The 21,174-nt window shown below is 36.5% G+C and overlaps 1 protein-coding gene across 1 annotated transcript in view; it reads right to left on the bottom strand.

The window, feature by feature from the left end:
* Positions 1 to 995: 995 nt before the first annotated feature.
* LOC133191721 (conditioned medium factor receptor 1-like) overlaps positions 996 to 21,174 on the bottom strand; it is a 34,741-nt gene continuing 14,562 nt past the window's right edge. The window contains exons 10-11 of the mRNA XM_061327458.1: positions 2,293 to 2,408; positions 996 to 1,611 (exon numbers count right to left, since the gene is read on the bottom strand). Of these exons, the coding sequence (XP_061183442.1) occupies positions 1,490 to 1,611; positions 2,293 to 2,408 (238 nt within the window). The 3' untranslated portion in view covers positions 996 to 1,489. The remainder of the gene's footprint in view (positions 1,612 to 2,292; positions 2,409 to 21,174) is intronic.

Below are 21,174 nucleotides of genomic sequence, written 5' to 3'. Positions count from 1 at the left end.
TTACTCTCTAAACTTAATTTTTATACAATAAGAATCCATAAATGGCTTGAAAGATAGAAAAAATGAAAATTTTAAAATTTTGAAATGACCTTGACCTTTGACCTTGAACAAATATTCAAGGTCATAGGTAAAGGGTCACACTGCACTTGACCCCATGCTTCTACGACTTTTAGTTTTAAAGTTATAAGGTTTAATAGTTATCACAAAGACGTTAAGGGGTGATAACTCATATAAGGGGTCATCGGATACTTTTCACTGAATAGATTGAAGTTGTGTCAAAAGACCCTGAAGACATTAGTGAAGGTTTTGTGTCTCTACGGTTTACGGTTTCGGAGGAGTAGTGATAACAAGGTTTTCAGTAAAAGGGGCAATAACTTTTAAAGGGGTAAATCTTAGGGGACAAGTATGAAATCTTTGAAATAGTTTTAAGAGGACACATTAATGATGCAAAGATATTTAGTATATGTTGAAAGACAAAAGAGATATAAAAAGAGGTTAATTTCTCATATTTTGAATGACCTTGACCTTTGCATATATTTTAAGGTCAAAGGTCAATGAATCTTATGCAGTTGGTCCCATGTCTCTACCACTTATCGTTTTAAAAATTTTAAATTATTTCTAAAAATCAAAAACTTGGAGGGGCAATAACTCCTTGAAGGGGTCGACGAATACTTTCGCAATGAATAGATTGAAGAGTCCCCTAAATTAGTCGAGGACATTGGTGAAGGTTTCGTATCTCTACGGTTTACGGTTTCAAAGGAGTAGCGATAACAAGCTTTTATTGCGAAAGGGAATGTAACTCTTTGAGGGGTCAAAGTTCATATACGCAGGGTCAACTGCAAAAATCTTTTGTGGAGTACATTCTTATGAACTATAAATCTTTTCGATAGATCTTGAAACTCAAAATCTTGCGGCGGAAAAATAAGAAGAAGAATAATAAGAAACAGAAGAAAACCAATAGGTCTTTCCACAGAAAGGTGGAAAGACCTAATAATAAACAGAAGAATATCAATAGGTCTTTCCACAGAAAGGTGGAAAGACCTAATAAGATAAAAGTTCTGATCCCGCCTACAGAGTGATGTAAAGAATGTAATAGCGGTCCTATATCTCATCGACAGGCCAAATATTTCACCTATCGGTCAATCGACTTTTTTTTTGAATGCTCAGTAAAACATTGGAGATGTTAGACTTTTTACGTATAGATTTCCCTAGGGTATAATAATTAAAGGTATAACAAAAATATCTACAGACAGACTATCTTCCTATGGAAATTTATAGCAAAAGCTTGTACGGTTATATCTTTTGTCATTATGTTTCCTTGCTGCTCGTGTCAGCTGGACTGCTCGTATCAGCTGGACAGAGAGAAAGACGGGTGGATAATTTGCACCCTCTCCAATCACAAAACAAATAAACTTTACTTACAAAGGTGTTTTAGTAATCAAGAAAATATTCATATTAAAACTTTTTTTTTCTTATACCCAATAATATGTCATTGAGTTTTATTTTGATTTTTTGTCGAGGCACTATATCTTGCTATTAGAAGTCTGATTAGTTCATATCCTATGGTTAAGGAAAACTCAGGTTTCAGCATGTATATTTTGGGGACTCGACCTGCAAAATAAAAGGATATGTAAAATAACTTTTAAAGAAACATATTTTTTTCAAAGATAATTTTCTATGCAATGAATGCAATGCTTATTTTCATTATTTTACATACATGAATGTTAAATTGGTATAAAATTACATCATTATTTTCAAAGTTTGTCATGAGAAATCAAATTTACTTCTTTTATTCCAGATTCCTGTGCATTCAAATTAGAAGAAATCAAAATAATAACTTTTTACTTGTTTTTACAAGTTTTTACTTGTAATACTTCAATATACAAAATATAATTTTATAATTTTTGTATACAGTTACTAAAGTATGAGGAAAATATATTTTATAATCTTCGAGCTTGGGCAGACCTGAGCTGGATGTCTTATAATCAAAATATCGACGTAAAATACACTTTTCACTCTCAAAATCAATGAAATTTTGCTTTACTCATCTTCTTGACATCATATCAAACATATGATGTCAAGGCTAATGCGAATAGGTAATGCTTTCAAGTCTGCTGATACCCCCCTGGTTTAGAACTTACAGATTTCTACATCAAAGTTTAATAAAAGGGGCAGATATTGGTCATTACGGCATATAGTCCTTTCCATATCCCACACCCACAATTTGTTAGCAATGCCTAGGATGTCGTGAAAACAAACACAGGAGAGAGAATATTCAAAATTTCACTTTACCTGTCATGATATCTGCCCATTTAGCTAGAAATTTGTCGCCCTTCCTCTGAAGTGCAGCAGCTGAGGCATCCAGCAAAATAGGAAATCGGTACATCATTTGACAAAATATCATCGACCTGTTATAAACCAATATATAAATAAAACAAAAGCCTGTTATACATCCAGAATAAAACATATCATAAACCTTTAAAAAAAAATATTAAAAAAAAGATTCGTAAAGCATCCATGATATCATAAAACAAAATACTATAGACTAAATATTAGGAAAAACGGAAAACTTTTAAAAAAAAATCCATAAAGCATAAAACAAAATATAGTAACAAATAAATACATCATTTAACTGAATACTTTCGACCTGCAATAAACTAAAACATCGCTTAACAAAATATCATAGGCCTGTAATACCTCATTTTGTTATTCCTTTAAAAATTGATTCCTGTATAAATCTTAACTTTAAAAATTTAACATTTCCAATGTTTGTGTGAGCGGTCACATAAAAAATTGATGCTCAATCGTAGAGCGAGATATTGGATCTATTGAAGAGATATTAGATCGCTTACTTCATTCTGTGGGCAGGATCAGCTAAATCTCAAAAGTGACAGAATTGACCTTGTTATAACGCAGTGCGGGTTAAGAAAAATTTACTTCATGGAAGCTAGCACAAGATACATGTATGTCAATAAAATAAAAGGTATTAGAAAACATTTATTTCATGGCACCTGATCCCACCTCTGATGTTTTGGAGGTCCGTGTTTGCTCTGCACCTATTTTGTAATGTTTAATGGACTTTTGAGCTTGAATACTGTTCGTTATCTCCATATATTTCATTATTGACTGTGTTCTCTGGCAAAATGCGTTTTGTCGATCACTCGAACCAAACTATTTGGCTATGGCCTAACAACCTCAGGCAAACAGCTTGGTTCTTGGTCCGACAAAATGTATGTTGTCTTCAAATCCAGTCAATAAATGTATACTGTTACCTGCAATGAACCAAAATATCGATTAAAAAACATCATAAGCCTTTAATAAACCAATTTTTTTTATACCTTTAAAACTTTTTCCTATATTAAAACATGAGGTCTATTGTCCACAACGCTCACCTGAGTAACTATGGCCCTTTTTATTCTTCATCAATAGATTCTTTTTCCTGTAAGATTTTTCCTATGTATCCCAATGTAAAACTTTGGTTGCACATCGTCGTTCTATCCTACTCCCGGGGGTCATAATTTGAACAAAACTAAGTATACATATACACTATCTGTGGATGATTTCATATAAATAAGACTCATGGCTTTGCTTTTCTTGAAAAAAATATTTTTCAAGATTTTCTTTGTTTTTCTACACAAGAAATTTGATTGCCCATTGTGACCCCATCCTACCCCCGGTGGCAAACTTGAATCTACACTATTGTGGATGCTTCCATATAAATATGATTGTTCATGGCTTTGCTGTTCTTGAAAAAAATGATTATCAAGATTTTTCCCATGTTTTCCAATGTAAAACTTTTATTGTCCATTATGGCTACTCCCTACCCCTAGGGATCATGATTTGAATAAACGTAAATATACATTACCTATGGATGCTTCAATATAAATATGATTATCATGGCTTTGCTGTTTCTGAGAAGAAGACTTTAGAGATTTTTCCAATGTTTACCCATGTAAAACTTGGACTGCCCATAGTGGCCACACTCTGGGTTCATGATTTGGAGAAACTTGAATCTGAGGGGTTTTTAAGGTAAAACCCCTGTTTATTATATATCTATACTTACCAGCATTGAACATTTAGCAATATGTCACGGACACCTACTACTATGCCCGAATTATTTTTAGAACGAGTCATCTTCCCTTAACCCACTCACTAATACCCGACATCCGGTATCTCAGTTTATGTGAGGGAAATAAAAAATAACCCCTAAAACCCTATAGTGGGGAGGTGGGTAGGGAATATGCAGGTAAGTATAGATATCTTATAAACAGAGGTTTTACCTTAAAAAACCCTCAGTTTATTTCAGTATCTATACTTACCTGCGTCGAATATTTAGCAGCTAACAGAATTTGTAGCCAAAGCAGGGGGAATAGAGTAAATAAAAATCTACTCACCCTAAAGGTTCTTCTTCTTTGCCCACTTTACTGTCTTTAGAATGGAAGACCTGGCAAAGTTTTCTTCACCCCAAGACACATCTTTCAAGTAGAATGAGGTAAATGTATTCTCAGACGCCCAGTGCGCTGCTTGTAAAATCTCTCTGAGTGAGGATCCATTAAACAAGGCCCAAGACGAAGCCAAGCGTCTACTATCATGTGCTCTAACTTCTCCCAAGTTTAGCTCTGTTGAATTCTCATACACTTATTTCATAAGAGAAACAAACCATCTAGATATAGAGCCTTTAGCTGTTGGCCTATGTAAATTCTTTTGATATGTAATAAAGAGTGGATCATTCTGATCTCTTATATCCTTTGTTCTCTTTCTGTACATCTTTAGACATCTGTATGGACAAAGTAACAGATCATTTGATCTGTCAATCTGTCAAAACTGTGAATAAAAATTGGATTCCATGCCTTATCAAGACGTTGGGTGTTGGCTAAGAATTGTAAATTAGGAAGAAGTCTAATACCAGTACTACTGTACTTTCTTCCCTACAATTTGATTCCTTGATAAACAAGGCATGTATTTCACTTACTCGTGCTGCAGATGCCAAAGCCACCAGAAATACAGTCTTCCAAGTCAAAAATTTCAAATAAATAGATTCACTGGGTTCAAAAGGGTGTTTTGTCATAGCCCATAACACAGAGGGTAAGTCCCAATTAGGTAACAAGGGCTAAATGGAAGGATTAGAATTGAAAATTCCATTTATCAAGTCAGACAAACTTTTCTCAGAACTGACTGTACTCTTACTCCAACCCTTGTGGACTGTAGCAATTGCTGCCCTATAACCAGCAAGGATGGAAGCTCTGCATCCCTTTGCTTCAGGCAAATATACCAGGAAATTTGCCATGTCTTCTACAGAGGAAGAATATGGACTGAAACATTGTTCACTACACCAGCTTTTGTAAACTCGCAGTCTTGCATCATATACTCTTTTGGTTGATGATCTTCTGCTCTTTTCCATGTATTTCTAAGCCCTTGGAGAAAATTTCCTCTCAGCTTGCTTATGCTGGATATTTTCCAAGCTACTAGTCTTAGATTTTCTGGATCTGGATGAACCACTTGACCTCTTTTCTGTGTCAGCATTCTTGACACCACTGGTAATTCTCTTGGATAATCTATGAGAAGTTCCAGGAGTAATGGGTACCATGACCGACGTGGTGCAAATGGTGCTATCAGTATCAAAGTGCAGTGTTCCTGTGCTACTTTTTGTAGAACTAGGTGGAGCAGAACTGGAGGAGGGAAGGCATATACATACATCCTTGTCCAACTTACACTCAGTGCATCTGTTGCAAAGGCTCCTCCCATTGGAAATGGGAAGCTTCTTGTTCTCTCAAGTCGCAAACAGATCGATATTTGGAGGATCGAATCTCTGAAAAATATTCCTCACAATATTCTGATGCAGGCTCCACTCTGTCAGTCGAATGCTTAATCGACCCCTGGATAAACTGTCCGCTAGGATGTTTCTCTTTCCCGGTATGTGGGCTGCACCGAGGACAATATTGTGACTCTTTACCCACTGAAAAATCTCCCAAGTCAGAAGACAGAGTAGAAATGATCTTGTTGATTTACAAGACAACTGTTGAGTTGTCGCACCTGAGGAGGACTTGCTTGTTCCTGATCTGGGGCAAAAACTGCATCAAGGCCAACTGAACAGCTTTCATTTCTAGCCAGTTTATATGATGGGTTTGTTGAGACACATTCCACATCCCTGCAATTTGAAGTGTGTCTATATGGGCTCCCCAACCTATCTCTGATGCAGCTGTCCACACAACTACTGGTTCTTCCTGGTAAAGAAGAACTCTTCAAAATATATTTGTTCTGTTGGTCCACCATTCTAGACGAGTGACCAAATCTTGGTATCAGGGCAAACAAACTGTCTTCGTGTGGTTGCCATAAAGACTGGAAATAAAACTGGATAGGCCGCATATGTAAACGAGCTAATGGGATTAAATCTATACATGCTGTCATTAAATCCAGAAGCCTGAGAAACTTGTGTGCTTGCACCCATGTTGATCTCTGGAACTGTGCAATTTCTTGCGAAAGATTCTGAAACCTTTCTTCTGATGGGTACACAACTCCCCTTGTCAAACTGAAGTGCGCCCCAAAAATAGTCCATTCCTGAGTTGGTATCAGTTGAGACTTTTGCCAATTTACTAACAGGCCCAAGCTGTAAAGCAAGTTCAGTAATATTTCTCTTTGATGCATTAGCAATTGACGATGTTGGCTCTTGATTAACCAATCATCCAGATACATGTATATGTGAATCTGTCGAGACTTCAAATACTGTCCTATTACAGCCATCAGCTTTGTGAAAACTCTGGGAGCTATTGCTAGACTAGTCCAAATGGCATTACTCTGAACTGGTAATGCATTCCTTGGAAACAGAACCGAAGGAACTGTCTGGGATGTGGATGGATTGGAAAATGAAAGTATGCATCCTTCAGGTCTATTGAAATTGTCCAATCTCCTTTTCTTGTAGCTTGTCGAATTGATCGGAAAGTTTCCATCTTGAAATGAGGAACATGCAAATGAACATTTAGATTTCTTTAATTCAAGATTGGACGAAGACCTCCATCCTTCTTTGGAACTAAAAATAATGTGCTGTAGTAACCCATGCCTTCCTGGCCTTTGGGAACATTCTATTGCTCTTTTTTCTAATAAATCCTTTATTTCTTCGTATATACACATATTTTTCTGTAACGAACTGAATACAGTTTCTCTTATGTCGCTTCTTGTTGGCCTGGAGGCAAACTGAAGATGAAGTCCTTCCTGGACTTTATTTACAACCTACTGGTCGGAGGTTATCTGCCTCCATTTCTCCAAGCATTCCGTCAGTCTTCCTCCGACAGATGGAATGTTTGTTTTCTGTTGACCTATTGGTTTCTTGGGCGAAACCCCAGCTTTTGGTTGTCTGGTTTCTTAAAACCGTATCTAGACTGCTGGGAGTGCTGTCTGTTCTGAAAGGACGAGCTGTCCTTAGTTTTGTTCTGCCTATCAGAGCTGTCATATCTCCTCTTTTTCGGAGTTGAGTATGTTACCTAAGTAATTTACGGTAAAATAAACAACAAACACAAACTAAACCACGCCTAAAAAACCATGATAACGATCAAAAACTTTAGAATTAAAAGTTAAACCAATTATTTGAATGATATACGCAAAGTAGTAGGTAAATGCCTGAAAAATTTCACCGCAGAAAAACCCCGCATGAAACCAAAATGGCTGCCCGAACATAAACTGAGGTACCCGGCTGTCAGGTATTAGAGAGTGGGTTAAGGGAAGATAACTCATTCTAAAAATAATTCGGGCATAGTAGTAGGAGTCCGTGACATATTGCTGAATGTTCGATGCAGGTAAGTATAGATACTGAAATAAACTACAATATGTCAAGAAGCTTTCACATAATTATGTTTCATCTTTTCTAGCCTAGTTGTTCTTAAGAAGATTTTTAAATGACTCCACCCAATTTTTACTAATTCTTTATTATTTCCCCCATGGAAGCAAGCTAAGCCCTTCATTAGAACAAACTTGAGTTGCCTTCACTCAAGAATACTCTGTACTAAATTTGGTTGAAATTGTCCCAGTGGTTCTGGAGAAGAAGATGAAATTGTAAAAAGTTTAGGACAATGATGACAACAACAATGACATACAATGCACAAGTTTTGATCAGAAAAGCTCACTTCAGCCCGATAGGCTCAGGTTCGTTAAAAAAGTCTTACATTTCCAGTGTTTTACTGAGGTGTCAAAAGAAATAGATGTTGGACCACTGAGTGAGATACTGGACCTGTCAATGAGACACTGAACCGCTATGACGTTTTTTTTACATCACCTGTAGGCAGGACCAGCTATATCTTATTTACATTCGTTGGTGTTCGACAGTAATGGAATTGACCGAGTAAATTCAGCAGAAACGAAAGTTACATAAAGTATCGCAAACATGGAAGCAAACATGGATGGAAGCACATAAACATCAAAATAAATAGTAAAAGGTATAACAAGACATTTGTTGACTTTGTTCTCTGGCAAAATATATTTTGCCAAACCCGTGAACCAAACTGTTTGCCTTCGGCCTAACTACCTCAGGTAAACAGTTTGGTTCTTGGGTCCTACAAAATGCATTGTGCCCTTGAATCCAGTCAATAATGTATAATATTACTAAATCATAAACTTGTAATACATCCTTCTAAAACATAAAATCAAAGCATCATGCACCTTTCTTAAACTAATATATTTATAAAACATGAACAAAACATAACTAGATGCTGTCATGAGACAGTAATACCCGCACTAAGGTGTTTGCCTCTAAATGCACACTCCTTACCAAGGAAAAAGTCCAAATAATTCTATAATTTACATAGTACATGTATTCGTCAAATCGAGCATAAAATGCTCAGGTGACCATGTGACCCATGAACCTCTTATACACATTTCATATACTTAATTCATTACCAGTCTGAAATAACAGAATTTAATTAATGATGTAAATTAGGTTTTGATAAAGGGGGGGGGGGGTATAAATTTTTTGCCCATAATTAGAACTTTTTAAATTTATTTTCTCAACAACAAATAATATTATTTTAGTACAAAGCGTTTTTGATGAATTTATCAAAATGTGCAAACTTTTTTTAGTATTTGATTAGGCAAAAACCTCCTTGAAAAGCCATACCCAATCAATTTTGTCACCCCCCCCCCCCCCAACACACACACTCACAATTTGCCTGTTTTTGGAAATAGGCCTAGATGGCAAAGTTATGTTAAGACATCGTTTGTTATGATAATTTAAAATTTGTTCTTGTACTGTACATGTATGTGAACACCTTTTTGAAAATTTCTACATCACATTGGGCTTGCGTCACCCTACCAGTACTAGTACTACTTTTACCATTATCATTTTTAATGATTGCACATGGTGCAGTGTTACATGCATATCAGTGGAAATTAATTCATTTTGTGTTTTAATTGGATTATATTTCATGAAGTTGACAGGACCTATGACAGTCGGTAAGTACAAGTTTAAGTATAGATTGGGGTAAAATAAACTGAAATGCAAATGGTTAGGTTAAAGTTTAAAAAGGATCAAAGATCATCGGCAATCTCCTATGCAGAGTTGTGGTTCGTTTCTCTCTCAGACACTAAATGTGTGAGCCGATGGTAGAGAGTGGATCATCGAATGCCACAATAGACGAATTTCACATTCTGAAGAGTTATCTCCCGTTGTCGACATTACAGTTACAGGCACAGATCCAGGAATTTTTTCCGGGGGGGGGGGGGCACACCTCAGTCAAAAAAAATTCCAGCCCAGAATTTCCTGAGGAGCAAAAAAAAACAAACAAACAAACAAACAAAATAAAAACAATGATGGTGATCGAGGTCCATGTTTTTAAAGGGGGAGGGCATCCAAAGTAATTTTTTATTTGCTTCTGTAAATCAGAATATAGTCCTATTTAAATAACTCTGCAAACTCCGGGGGGGGGGGGGGGGGTCCAATCTCCCTAGCCGATCCCTGTCGCTGAAATGACAAATGATTATGTGACTCCAAAATAGTACAAAACTTTTCCATTTGACTTATATAATACATAATTTTGTTTCTTGTGTTATTATGTTATGTACATCTAATGGTTTAAGGATATGAACCCCTGGAGGTCATCCCCACTCTCTTAATGAACTGGAAATGTTCATAATATGACTACATCAAATTAAATAAAAGTGCATCAGTGATAAGATTACTTGACATTTCATTCATGAATTTGGGTCAACCCATGTACCCTCCTAGAATAAGGAATGAAAATCATTCAAAGAGACGGACCATTAAACTATTTGTATATATTAACATTTTTTTTATGTCAAACCAAAGTATTAGACTAGTTTGCATGTATACATGAACAAACAGGGTCTGGGAAGGGGAAGGGGCAAGGGGAAGGAGTTATCTCTTTATGTCTTAATTGTTGAAAACTCCTAAAATGAATGTTAATCTCAAATCAGACTTGTACGTCTTCATTATTTTAAAGTGGTGGTGTCTCCATATGCATGAAAAATTCCCGAGAGGGACATTTAACAACAAACAAACATTAATGACTTAAAAAACACAATATACATGTACATGTTTATTAGTCAACGGATATACTTCTGGTCATATCTCTAGTTCTCCCTTGAATCAGAAATGATGATATAAATATTTTAAGAATGATTAAGAGTTGAAAAGGTTGTGCATTTTAAAATTGACTAAGCTCTGTGGTTGAATTAGCTATACCAGTTTAGCTTATTTTGCTACTCAAAGCACCTTGATTAACTATTTTTAATCATACTGTTTTCTGAAATGTGAAGTTTTTTCAACATGGATACAAGTCATACCTTTTCAGCTTCTGAAAACAATGCATGAAAAAAAAACTGCTTTTCAAATACTGTAACTCTTTCCAAGTACTTGTGATCATCAGTTTTTAGCTCACTTGAGTTCTTTAGCTCACCTGAGCTGAAAGCTCAAGTGAGCTTTTCTGATCACATTTTGTCAGGCGTCCGTCTGTCTGTCCGTCTGTCTGTCTGTAAACTTTTCACATTTTCGACTTCTTCTCAAGAACCACTGAGCCAATTTCAACCAAACTTGCCACAAAGTATCCTTGGGTAAAGGGGATTCAAGTTTGTTCAAATGAAGGGCCACGCCCTCTTTCAAGGGGAGATAATTAGGAATTACTGAAAAAATGATGGAATCATTTAAAAATCTTCTTCTCAAGAACCATAGGGCCAGGAAAGATGAAATTCATGTGGAAGCATCCTCAGGTAGTGTAGATTCAAATTTGTTCAAATCATGACCCCCGGGGGTAGGGCGGGGCCACAATGGAGGATCAAAGTTTTACATAGAAATATATAGGAAAAATCTTTAAAAATCTTTTTCTCAAGAACAGCAAAGCCATGATGAGTCATATTTATAGGGAAGCATCCTCAGGTAGTGTAGATTCAAGTTTGTTCAAACCATGACCCCCGGGGGTAGGGCGGGGCCGCAATGGAGGATCAAAGTTTTACATAGAAATATGTAGGAAAAATCTTTAAAAATCTTCTTCTCAAGAACAGCAAAGCCATGATGAGTCATATTTATAGGGAAGCATCCTCAGGTAGTGTAGATTCAAGTTTGTTAAAACCATGACCCCCGGGGGTAGGGCGGGGCCGCAATGGAGGATCAAAGTTTTACATAGAAATATGTAGGAAAAATCTTCTCAAGAACAGCAAAGCCAAGATGAGTCATATTTATAGGGAAGCATCCTCAGGTAGTGTAGATTCAAGTTTGTTCAAACCATGACCCTCGGGGGTAGGGCGGGGCCACAATGGAGGATCAAAGTTTTACATAGAAATATAAAGGAAAATTTCTCTTCTGAAGAACTGCAAACCATTATTAGTCATTTTGATATGGAAGCATCCTCAGGTAGTGTAGATTCTATTTTGTTCAAATGATGACCCGCAGGGGTAGGATGGGGCCCAATGGGGGATGGAAAGTTTTACATAAGAACATATAGAAGAAATATTTCTTCTCAAGAACAGTAAAGCAATGTTTAGTCATATTGATATGGAAGCATCCTCAGGTAGTGTAGATTCAAGTTTGTTCAAATGATGACTCCTGGGATAGGAAGGAGCCACAATGGGGGATCAAATTTTTACAAAGGAATATATGGGAAATTTTTAAAAATCTTCTCAAGTACAACAAAGCCATTTGTTACATTGACATGGAAGCATCCTCAGGTAGTTTAAAATTCAACCCCCCCCCCCCCCGGTCTTTTCAATACTGAACTGATTTGTGCTTTTGCCTAGCCAATGTGCTCGGGTGAGCGATGTGGCCCCTGGGCCTCTTGTCTGGTTTTCTGATCACATTTTGTTTGTCATCCATCTCTCCACCTGTAAACTTTTCACATTTTTGTCTTCTTCACTAGAACCGCTGGGCCAATTTTAACCAACCCTGCCACAAAGCATCTTCGGGTAAAGGGGATTCAAGTTTGTTCAACTGAAGGGTCACACCCTCTTTCAAGGGGGGATAATCAAGAATTAGTGAAAATTTGGTGGTATCATTTTAAAAAAGTCTTATCAAGAACCATAATGACTGGGCCCAAAAAGTTGAAACTTTCGTTATATAGACTTAGTGTAGCTTCAAAATTTGTTAAAATTATGACCCACTGGGGTAGGGTGAGGCCACATATGGGGATCCAATGATTTACATAGAAAAATGCAGGGGATTTTTTCCATCATAAATCTTCTTCTCATGAACAGCAAGGGCATTATTGTCATCCGTTTTCGCAAAAGGGACCTAGGGGACATTAAATCTCATTTGTCTGTCAGTCTGTCCATTTGTCAGTCTGTCCGTCTGTCACAATAAATTTAACCTTGGTCATAACTTCTGAATAATAAGAGATAGGGCTTTCATATTTCACATGTACATTACCTACAAGAACTTTCTAAATATACTATGATTTTTGAACACATGACCTTGACCTTGAAGTTTGACCTACTTTTCAAAAAATTTAACATTATTTTAAATTGATCATTTTGAAAGAGAAAATATAGGGCATTCATATTATACATGTATATTACCTGTGACAAGACCTTTCTAAATATATCATGACTTTTGACTCTGTGACATTGACCTTGAAGTTTAACCTACTTTTCAAAAATGTTATATTTCCTTATAACTTTTGATTGAGAACAGATAGGACTTTCATATTTGACATGTACATTACCTGTAACAAGATGTTTCCGAGCATGCTATGATTTTTTTACCCCTTGACCTTCATGTTTTACCTAATTTTCAACAATTTTAACTTTGGTGATTACTTTTGAATGACATATGATAAGGCGTGCATATTTGAAACAATATGTCATAAACAATGGCATCCCATCCACTAGGACACGGAAAGCAGGGGACCACAATTCTTTGAATTTGCTTGTTAGTCATTTTGATAATAATATAGGAAACCATCCTCATATAGTGTAGATTCAAGTTTTTTATGCCCTGCCATGAATATGGCCGAGGCATATAGTGTTTGTCATGTCCGACTTCAATCAAACGTCATACGCTGATACATACTGATGTAAGCTTTTCAACTGCATCAACCTTTTTGACCTTGACCTTTCCTTTGACCTTGACCTTACTTTTCTTAAATTAGTGTCTAGATCAGTTTTGAATAAACAATTCAAGATATATTTATTAAACTTCATATGCTGATATATACTGCTGAGAGCTATCAATTGCATCAACTTTTTTGACCTTGACTTTTCCTTTGACCTTGACCTCACTTTTTTAAATTAGTGTTTATCTACATTTTAAATAGACCATTTAATATGATATTTTTATCAAACTTCATATGCTAATAGTAAATACATACTGATATAAGCTTTTCAACTGTATCAGCATTTTGACCTCAACCTTTCCTTGACTTTGACCTCTCTTTTCTCAAATAAGTGTTAAGCTCAGTTTTAAATAAATCATGCAAGATATTTTTATCAAACCTAATATGCTGATATGTATTAGTGAGAGCTATTCAACTGCATCAAAAACTTTTCACCTTGCACTTTCCTGTGACCTTGACCTCCCTTCTCTTTAATTTGTATTTTGCTTAGTTTTAAAGAAACAATCTAAGATATTTTTATGTAAGCATGCACTTATACATAATTTTGTGAGAATTTATCATCTATATCCATTTTTTTTTTAGATTTTAGTCTCAATTTTAAAAAAAACTGTTCAAGATATTCTCATCAAACTTCATACACTCATACAAATATTCATGTTGCATTAGTAATATACATTCGGCTGGGCATTTAAGTCCTATGGACATATTCCTAGTTTTCAAATCATAACCTCCGAGGATAGGGTCAGGCCACAATAAGGGATCAAAGTTTTATATAGGAATAAAAGGAAAAAAATCTTCAAAATTCTTCTTTTCAAGAACAACAAAAGCATGATTAATAAGGAAACATTCCCAAGAAGTGTAGATTCAAGTTTGTACAAATCATGACCCCATGGGTTAGGGAGGGGTCATATTTTTCCTGCCCCTATTTGCTATCCACATGGAAATGCAAATTTTAAAACCAGTTTACACATCCACAGGACAAAATCAATCATCTTCCAATTGATCATGATCTAAGGATAGTGCATAAAATATATGGGAAGTTCTGGGAACCAGGATGTTTAAACATGTTAAATATTTTTAAAAAAAATTTGACCCCCATTTGACACCCAGGGGAAAAATAAAAATTCCGAAACCTTACTGCACATCTATAGGACACCACCAACCATCTCCCAAAAGATGATTAGGCTACTGTGTAGAATGTAAGAGGAGTTCTGGGAACCAGGGGCTTTCTGCATAAAAAACGTCATTTTTTGACCCCCATTTGACCCCCAGGGTGAAAATGAAAATTCTGAAACCTTATTGCACATCTACAGGACACCACCAACCATCTCCCAAAAGATGATTAGCCTACTGTGTAAAATGTAAGAGGAGTTCTGGGAACCTGGGGCTTTTTGCATTAAAAATGTCATTTTTCGACCCCCATTTGATCCCAGTGTGAAAATGAAATTTCCGAAACCTTACTGCACATTTACAGGACACCACCAACCATCTCCCAAAAGATGATTAGGCTACTGTGTAAAATGTAAGAGGAGTTCTGGGAACCAGGGGCTTTTTGCATAAAAAATGTCATTTTTCGACCCCCATTTGACCCCCAGAGTGAAAATGAAAATTCCGAAACCTTACTGCACATCTATAGGACACCACCATCCATCTCCCAAAAGATGATTAGGCTACTGTGTAAAATGTAAGAGGAGTTCAGGGAACCGAACCAGGGGCTTTTTGCATAAAAAACGTCATTTTTCGACCCCCATTTGACCCCCATGGTGAAAATGAAAATTCCGAAACCTTACTGCACATCTACATGACACCACCAACCAGCTCCCAAAAGATGATTAGGCTACTGGGTAAAATGTAGGAGGAGTTCAGGGAACCAGGGGCTTTTTGCATAAAAAACGTCATTTTTTCGACCCCCATTTGACCCCCCGGGTGAAAATGAAAATTCCGAAACCTTACTGCACATCTACATGACACCACCAAACATCTCCCAAAAGATGATTAGGCTACTGTGTAAAATGTAAGAGGAGTTCAGGGAACCAGGGGCTTTCTGCATAAAAAACGTCATTTTTCGACCCCCATTTGACCCCCAGGGTGAAAATGAAAATTCCGAAACCTTACTGCACACCTACATGACACCACCAACCAGCTCCCAAAAGATGATTAGGCTACGGGGTAAAATGTAAGAGGAGTTCAGGGAACCAGGGGCTTTTTGCATAAAAAACGTCATTTATCGACCCCCATTTGACCCCCAGTGTAAAAAAGAAAATTCCGAAACTTTACTGCACATCTACCTGACACCACCAAACATCTCCCAAAAGATGATTAGGCTACTGTGTAAAATGTAAGAGGAGTTTGAGAAAGAAGAGTGTGACAGACGGACGGACGGACGGACGGACAGACATGAGTAACAACAATATACCCGAACTTTCTTTAGAAAAGAAAGTTCGTGTATATTGTTGTTACTCATGTCTGTCCGTCCGTCCGTCTGTGACACTCTTCTTTCTCAAACTCCTCTTACATTTTACACAGTAGCCTAATCATCTTTTGGGGGATAGTTAGTGGTGTTCTGCAGATGTGCAGTAAGGTTTTGGAATTTTCATTTTCACCCAGGGGGTCAAATGGGGGTTGAAATTTGACGTTCTTTATGCAAAAGCCCCTGGTTCCCTGAACTCCTTACATTTTACACAGTAATCTAATCGTCTTTTGGGAGGTGGTTGGTGGTGTCATGTAGATGTGCAGTAAGGTTTTGGAATTTTCATTTTCACCCGGGGGGTCAAATGGGGGTCGAAAAATGACGTTTTTTATGCAAAAAGCCCCTGGTTCCCAGAACTCCTCTTACATTTTACATAGTAGCCTAATCCTCTTTTGGGGGATGGTTGGTGGTGTCCTGCAGATGTGCAGTAAGGTTTCGGAATTTTCATTTTCACCCAGGGGGTCAAATGGGGGTTGAAAAATGATGTTTTTTTTACGCAAAAAGCCCCTGGTTCCCTGAACTCCTCTTACATTTTACACAGTAACCTAATCGTCTTTTGGGAGGTGGTTGGTGGTGTCCTGTAGATGTGTAGTAAGGTTTCAGAATTGTCATTTTCACCCTGGGGGTCAAATGGGGGTTGAAAAATGAAGTTTTTTATGCAAAAAGCCCCTGGTTCCCTGAACTCCTCTTACATTTTACACAGTAGCCTAATCATCTTTTGGGAGATGGTTGGTGGTGTCCTGTAGATGTGTAGTAAGGTTTCAGAATTTTCATTTTCACCCTGGGGTCAAACAGGGGTTGAAAAATAACTTTTTTTATGCAAAAAGCCCCTGGTTCCCTGAACTCCTCTTACATTTTACACAGTAGCCTACCGGTAATCATTTTTTGGGAGATGGTTGGTGGTGTCATGTAGATGTGCAGGTTTCGGAATTTTCATTTTCACCCGGGGGGTCAAATGGAGGTAAAAAAAATGACGTTTTTTATGCAAAAAGCCCCTGGTTCCCTGAACTCCTCTTACATTTTACACAGTAGCCTAATCATCTTTTGGGAGATGTTTGGTGGTGTCATGTAGATGTGCAGTAAGGTTTCGGAATTGTCATTTTTACCCTGGGGGTCAAATGGAGGTAAAAAAATGACGTTTTTTATGCAAAAAGCCCCTGGTTCCCAGAACTCCTCTTACATTATACACAGTACCCTTGTCTTCTAAATCATGGAATGAATATCTCTTTAGAGGAGTTGATTTGTTTTGATTGCAATTTAAAGCTGTGATCTGGAGTAATCCTCTTTTGGGAGATGGTTGGTGGTGTCCTGTAGATGTGCAGTAAGGTTTCGGAATTTTCATTTTCACCCGGGGGGTCAAATGGGGGTAAAAAAATGTTTTTTATGCAAAAAGCCCCTGGTTCCCAGACCTCCTCTTACATTTTACACAGTAGCCTAATCATCTTTTGGGAGATGGATGGTGGTGTCCTGTAGATGTGCAGTAAGGTTTCAGAATTTTCATTTTCACCTTGGGTCAAACAGGGGTTGAAAAATAACGTTTTTATGCAAAAAGCCCCTGGTTCCCAGAACTCCTCTTACATTTTACACAGTACAATCATGTAGCTCAATCAACTTTTGGGAGATGGTTGTTGGTGTCCTATAGATGTGCAGTAAGGTTTCAGAATTTTTATTTTCCCCCTGGGGGTCAAATGGGGGTCAAATTTAAAAAAAAAAATATTTAACATGTTTAAACACCCTGGTTCCCAGAACTTCCCTTATATTTTATGCACTAGCCTTAAATCTGTAAGCCAATGAAACCAAAATGTTTGCAAAGAGTTTATTTACTGAAAGTTGTAAGTCGTACAGCTGATCGTATAGTGGCTCTCCTGAAGAGCGCCGTAGATCGTATTTTATAATGTACAATACATAATACTCATTTACGTATGAAATAGACAAACAGATTCAAGTAAACAAGTTATTCAATAAATTTGTACAAAATCCTGGAATTTTATAAAATAAATTGTAATTGAAACATAAATTTAATAAGCTTCAGTTCAACGTTCTAGTATTGTGCAAACGTTAAAATAATGTTAAGATAATTTTTAGCAATGTTCCGTTACTGTTCCTGCATCGTCGTCCCAAGATAGATAAACATCCTGGTAGCTTACATTGTCCTCAATCCGATTACCAGGTTTGTTTATTATTACAGAAATATCTTACACTTCCATATCCCGATTGGATTACAGGTCAATGCACTCTATCTTAAGTACATTGTAAATAGTTTAATATGTTTATTTTCTGATTAAAATAATTGTCTCAAACCCTATAGGTTTACAAATCATGATCATTTAGAAGATGATTGATTTTGTCCTGTGGATGTGTAAAATGGTTTTAAAATTTGCATTTCCATGTGGATAGCAAATAGGGGCAGGAAAAAATGGCCCCTCCCTAACCCATGGGGTCATGATTTGTACAAACTTGAATCTACACTTCTTGGGAATGTTTCCATATTAATCATGCTTTTGTTGTTCTTAAAAAGAAGAATTTTGAAGATTTTTTTTCCCTTTTATTCCTATATAAAACTTTGATCCCTTATTGTGGCCTGACCCTATCCTCGGGGTCATGATTTGAAAACTAGAAATATGTCCATAGGACATAAATGCCCCGCCGAATGTATATTACTAATGCAACATGAAAATTTGTATGAGTGTATGAAGTTTGATGAGAATATCTTGAACAGCTTCTTTAAAATTCAAACTAAAATCTTTAAAAAAATGGATATAGATGATAAATTCTCACAAAATTATGTATAAGTGCATGCTTACATAAAAATATCTTAGATTGTTTCTTTTTAAATAAGCAAAATACGAATTAAAGAGAAGGGAGGTCAAGGTCACAGGAAAGTGCAAGGTGAAAAGTTTTTGATGCAGTTGAATAGCTCTTACTAATACATATCAGCATATTACGTTTGATAAAAATATCTTGAATGATTTATTTAAAACTGAGCTTAACACTTATTTGAGAAAAGAGAGGTCAAGGTCAAGGAAAGGTTGAGGTCAAAATGTTGATGCAGTTGAAAAGCTTACATCAGTATGTATTTACTATTAGCATATGAAGTTTGATAAAAATATCATAAATGGTTTATTTAAAACATAGATAAACACTAATTTAAACAAGAGGCCCAAGGGCCTTAACAGTCACCTGAGTACAACAATTTAGAGGATCCATAAACTGATAAAGGAAGCTTTGTTGCCCAATAGCAAGGAAAATAGTACGATTAAGATCATAATAGATGTCTCTATTATTACCTCTCACATTGGCTTCACTTGGCCTTTGAAGAACATTTAAAAAGATAAGTTATTTTTGTTTCATTTTTATTCATCTATTATTTCCAAGTCTACCTGATTATTAAAACTATGAAAGTACTTTTTGCATTATACAATAAATGTTCTTGCATAATTTTCTTATTCTATTAATCTTTCAAATACATTATCTACAGTGATTAATTATCAAAGGTGAATGGCAAAGGTAAATAACTTCACTCAGTAGAATACAAATTAATAGAGCCCTGGCAAGGACCAGAACACTTGACTAAATGGTCCAGATGTTCAAAATTCTGGTAAAAATACCTTGCTTATTAAAACTTTTACTCTGTTTGCTTCTAATATGCCCAGGAGCAGAGGAGATTTTCAAAGAAATAATGCATTTTCACTATTTAACACAGCCCTACCCTAACACCAGAACCCATGACCTAGGGTCATGAAAATTTACAAATTTGGAAGAGGTACCCTCATCATCATAACTATGCAATTAGTTGAAGATTTTCAAAGAATTCACACATTTTCACCATATAATCAAAAAGAGCCCCCCCCCCCCCCGAGAAACAACAGAACCCCTGGGACCACAGGTTTTAAAAGTTTTGTAAAAGCATCCTTGCTCATCATAACTATACACTTGTTTCTTTGCTTTATAACCAGGAGTAGAAAAAAATATTTTGAAAGAAATTATGAATTTTCACTATATAATCAATAGAGTCTCCCCCCCCCCCCCTTCACCAGAACCCCTGACCCAGGGGCCATGAAATTCGCAATTTTGGAAAAGGCAGCCATGCTCATCATAACTATGTACTCAGTTAGTATATTTCATACCCAGGAGCAGAGAAGAAGATTTTCAAAGATTCAATGCACTTTCACTATATGATGTATATAGCCCCACCCTAGCACCACAACCCCTGACCTTGGGGCCATGAATTTCACAATTTTGGTAGAGGGCTCATTGCTTATTATAATCATGCCAACAGTTTGACTGCTTGTTGTCCAGGAGTAAAGAAGAAGATTTTTAAAGATTGCATTAATTTTGGTGATTTTAGCCCCACCCCTCAGGCCCAAGGGGGGCAGGGACCATGAAATTCAAAATTTTTGTTCCCCTTCACCCATAGGTGCTATATGCCAAAATTGGTTGAAATTGGTTGAGTGGTTTTAGAGAAGAAGCTAAAAATGTTCAAATGTTAACGCACGACGCACGACGAACGACGGCGGACAAAAACTTATAGCAATAGGTCACCTGAGTGACTCAGGTGACCTAAAAAGTGAGGTCAAGGTCAAAGGAAAAGTCAAGGTCAAAAAAGTTGATGCAATTGATAGCTCTCAGCAGTATATATCAGCATATGAAGTTTGATAAATATATCTTGAATTGTTTATTCAAAACTGATCTAGACACTAATTTAAGAAAAGTAAGGTCAAGGTCAAAGGAAAGGTCAAGATCAAAAAGGTTGATGCAGTTGAAAAGTTTACATCAGTATGTATCAGCATATCACGTTTGATTGAAGTCGGACATGACAAACACTATATGCCTCGGCCATATTCATGGCAGGGCATAAAAAACTTGAATCTACACTATATGAGGATGTTTCCATATCAAAATGACTAACAAGCACATTCAAAGAATTGTGGTCCCCTGCTTTCCGTGTCCTAGTGGATGGGATGCCATTATTTATCACATACTGTTTCAAATATGCAGGCCCTATCATATGTCATTCAAAAGTAATCACCAAAGTTAAAATTGTTGAAAATTAGGTAAAACATGAAGGTCAAGGGGTAAAAAAATCATAGCATGCTCGGAAACATCTTGTTACAGGTAATGTACATGTCAAATATGAAAGTCCTATCTCTTCTCAATCAA

This window comes from Saccostrea echinata, unplaced genomic scaffold (assembly GCF_033153115.1).
Source record: "Saccostrea echinata isolate AGI-Se365-2 ecotype Australia unplaced genomic scaffold, CSIRO_AGI_Sech_v1 ptg000024l, whole genome shotgun sequence".
Lineage (NCBI taxonomy): Eukaryota > Metazoa > Mollusca > Bivalvia > Ostreida > Ostreidae > Saccostrea > Saccostrea echinata.
This window is presented reverse-complemented; position numbering and strand designations above follow the sequence as displayed.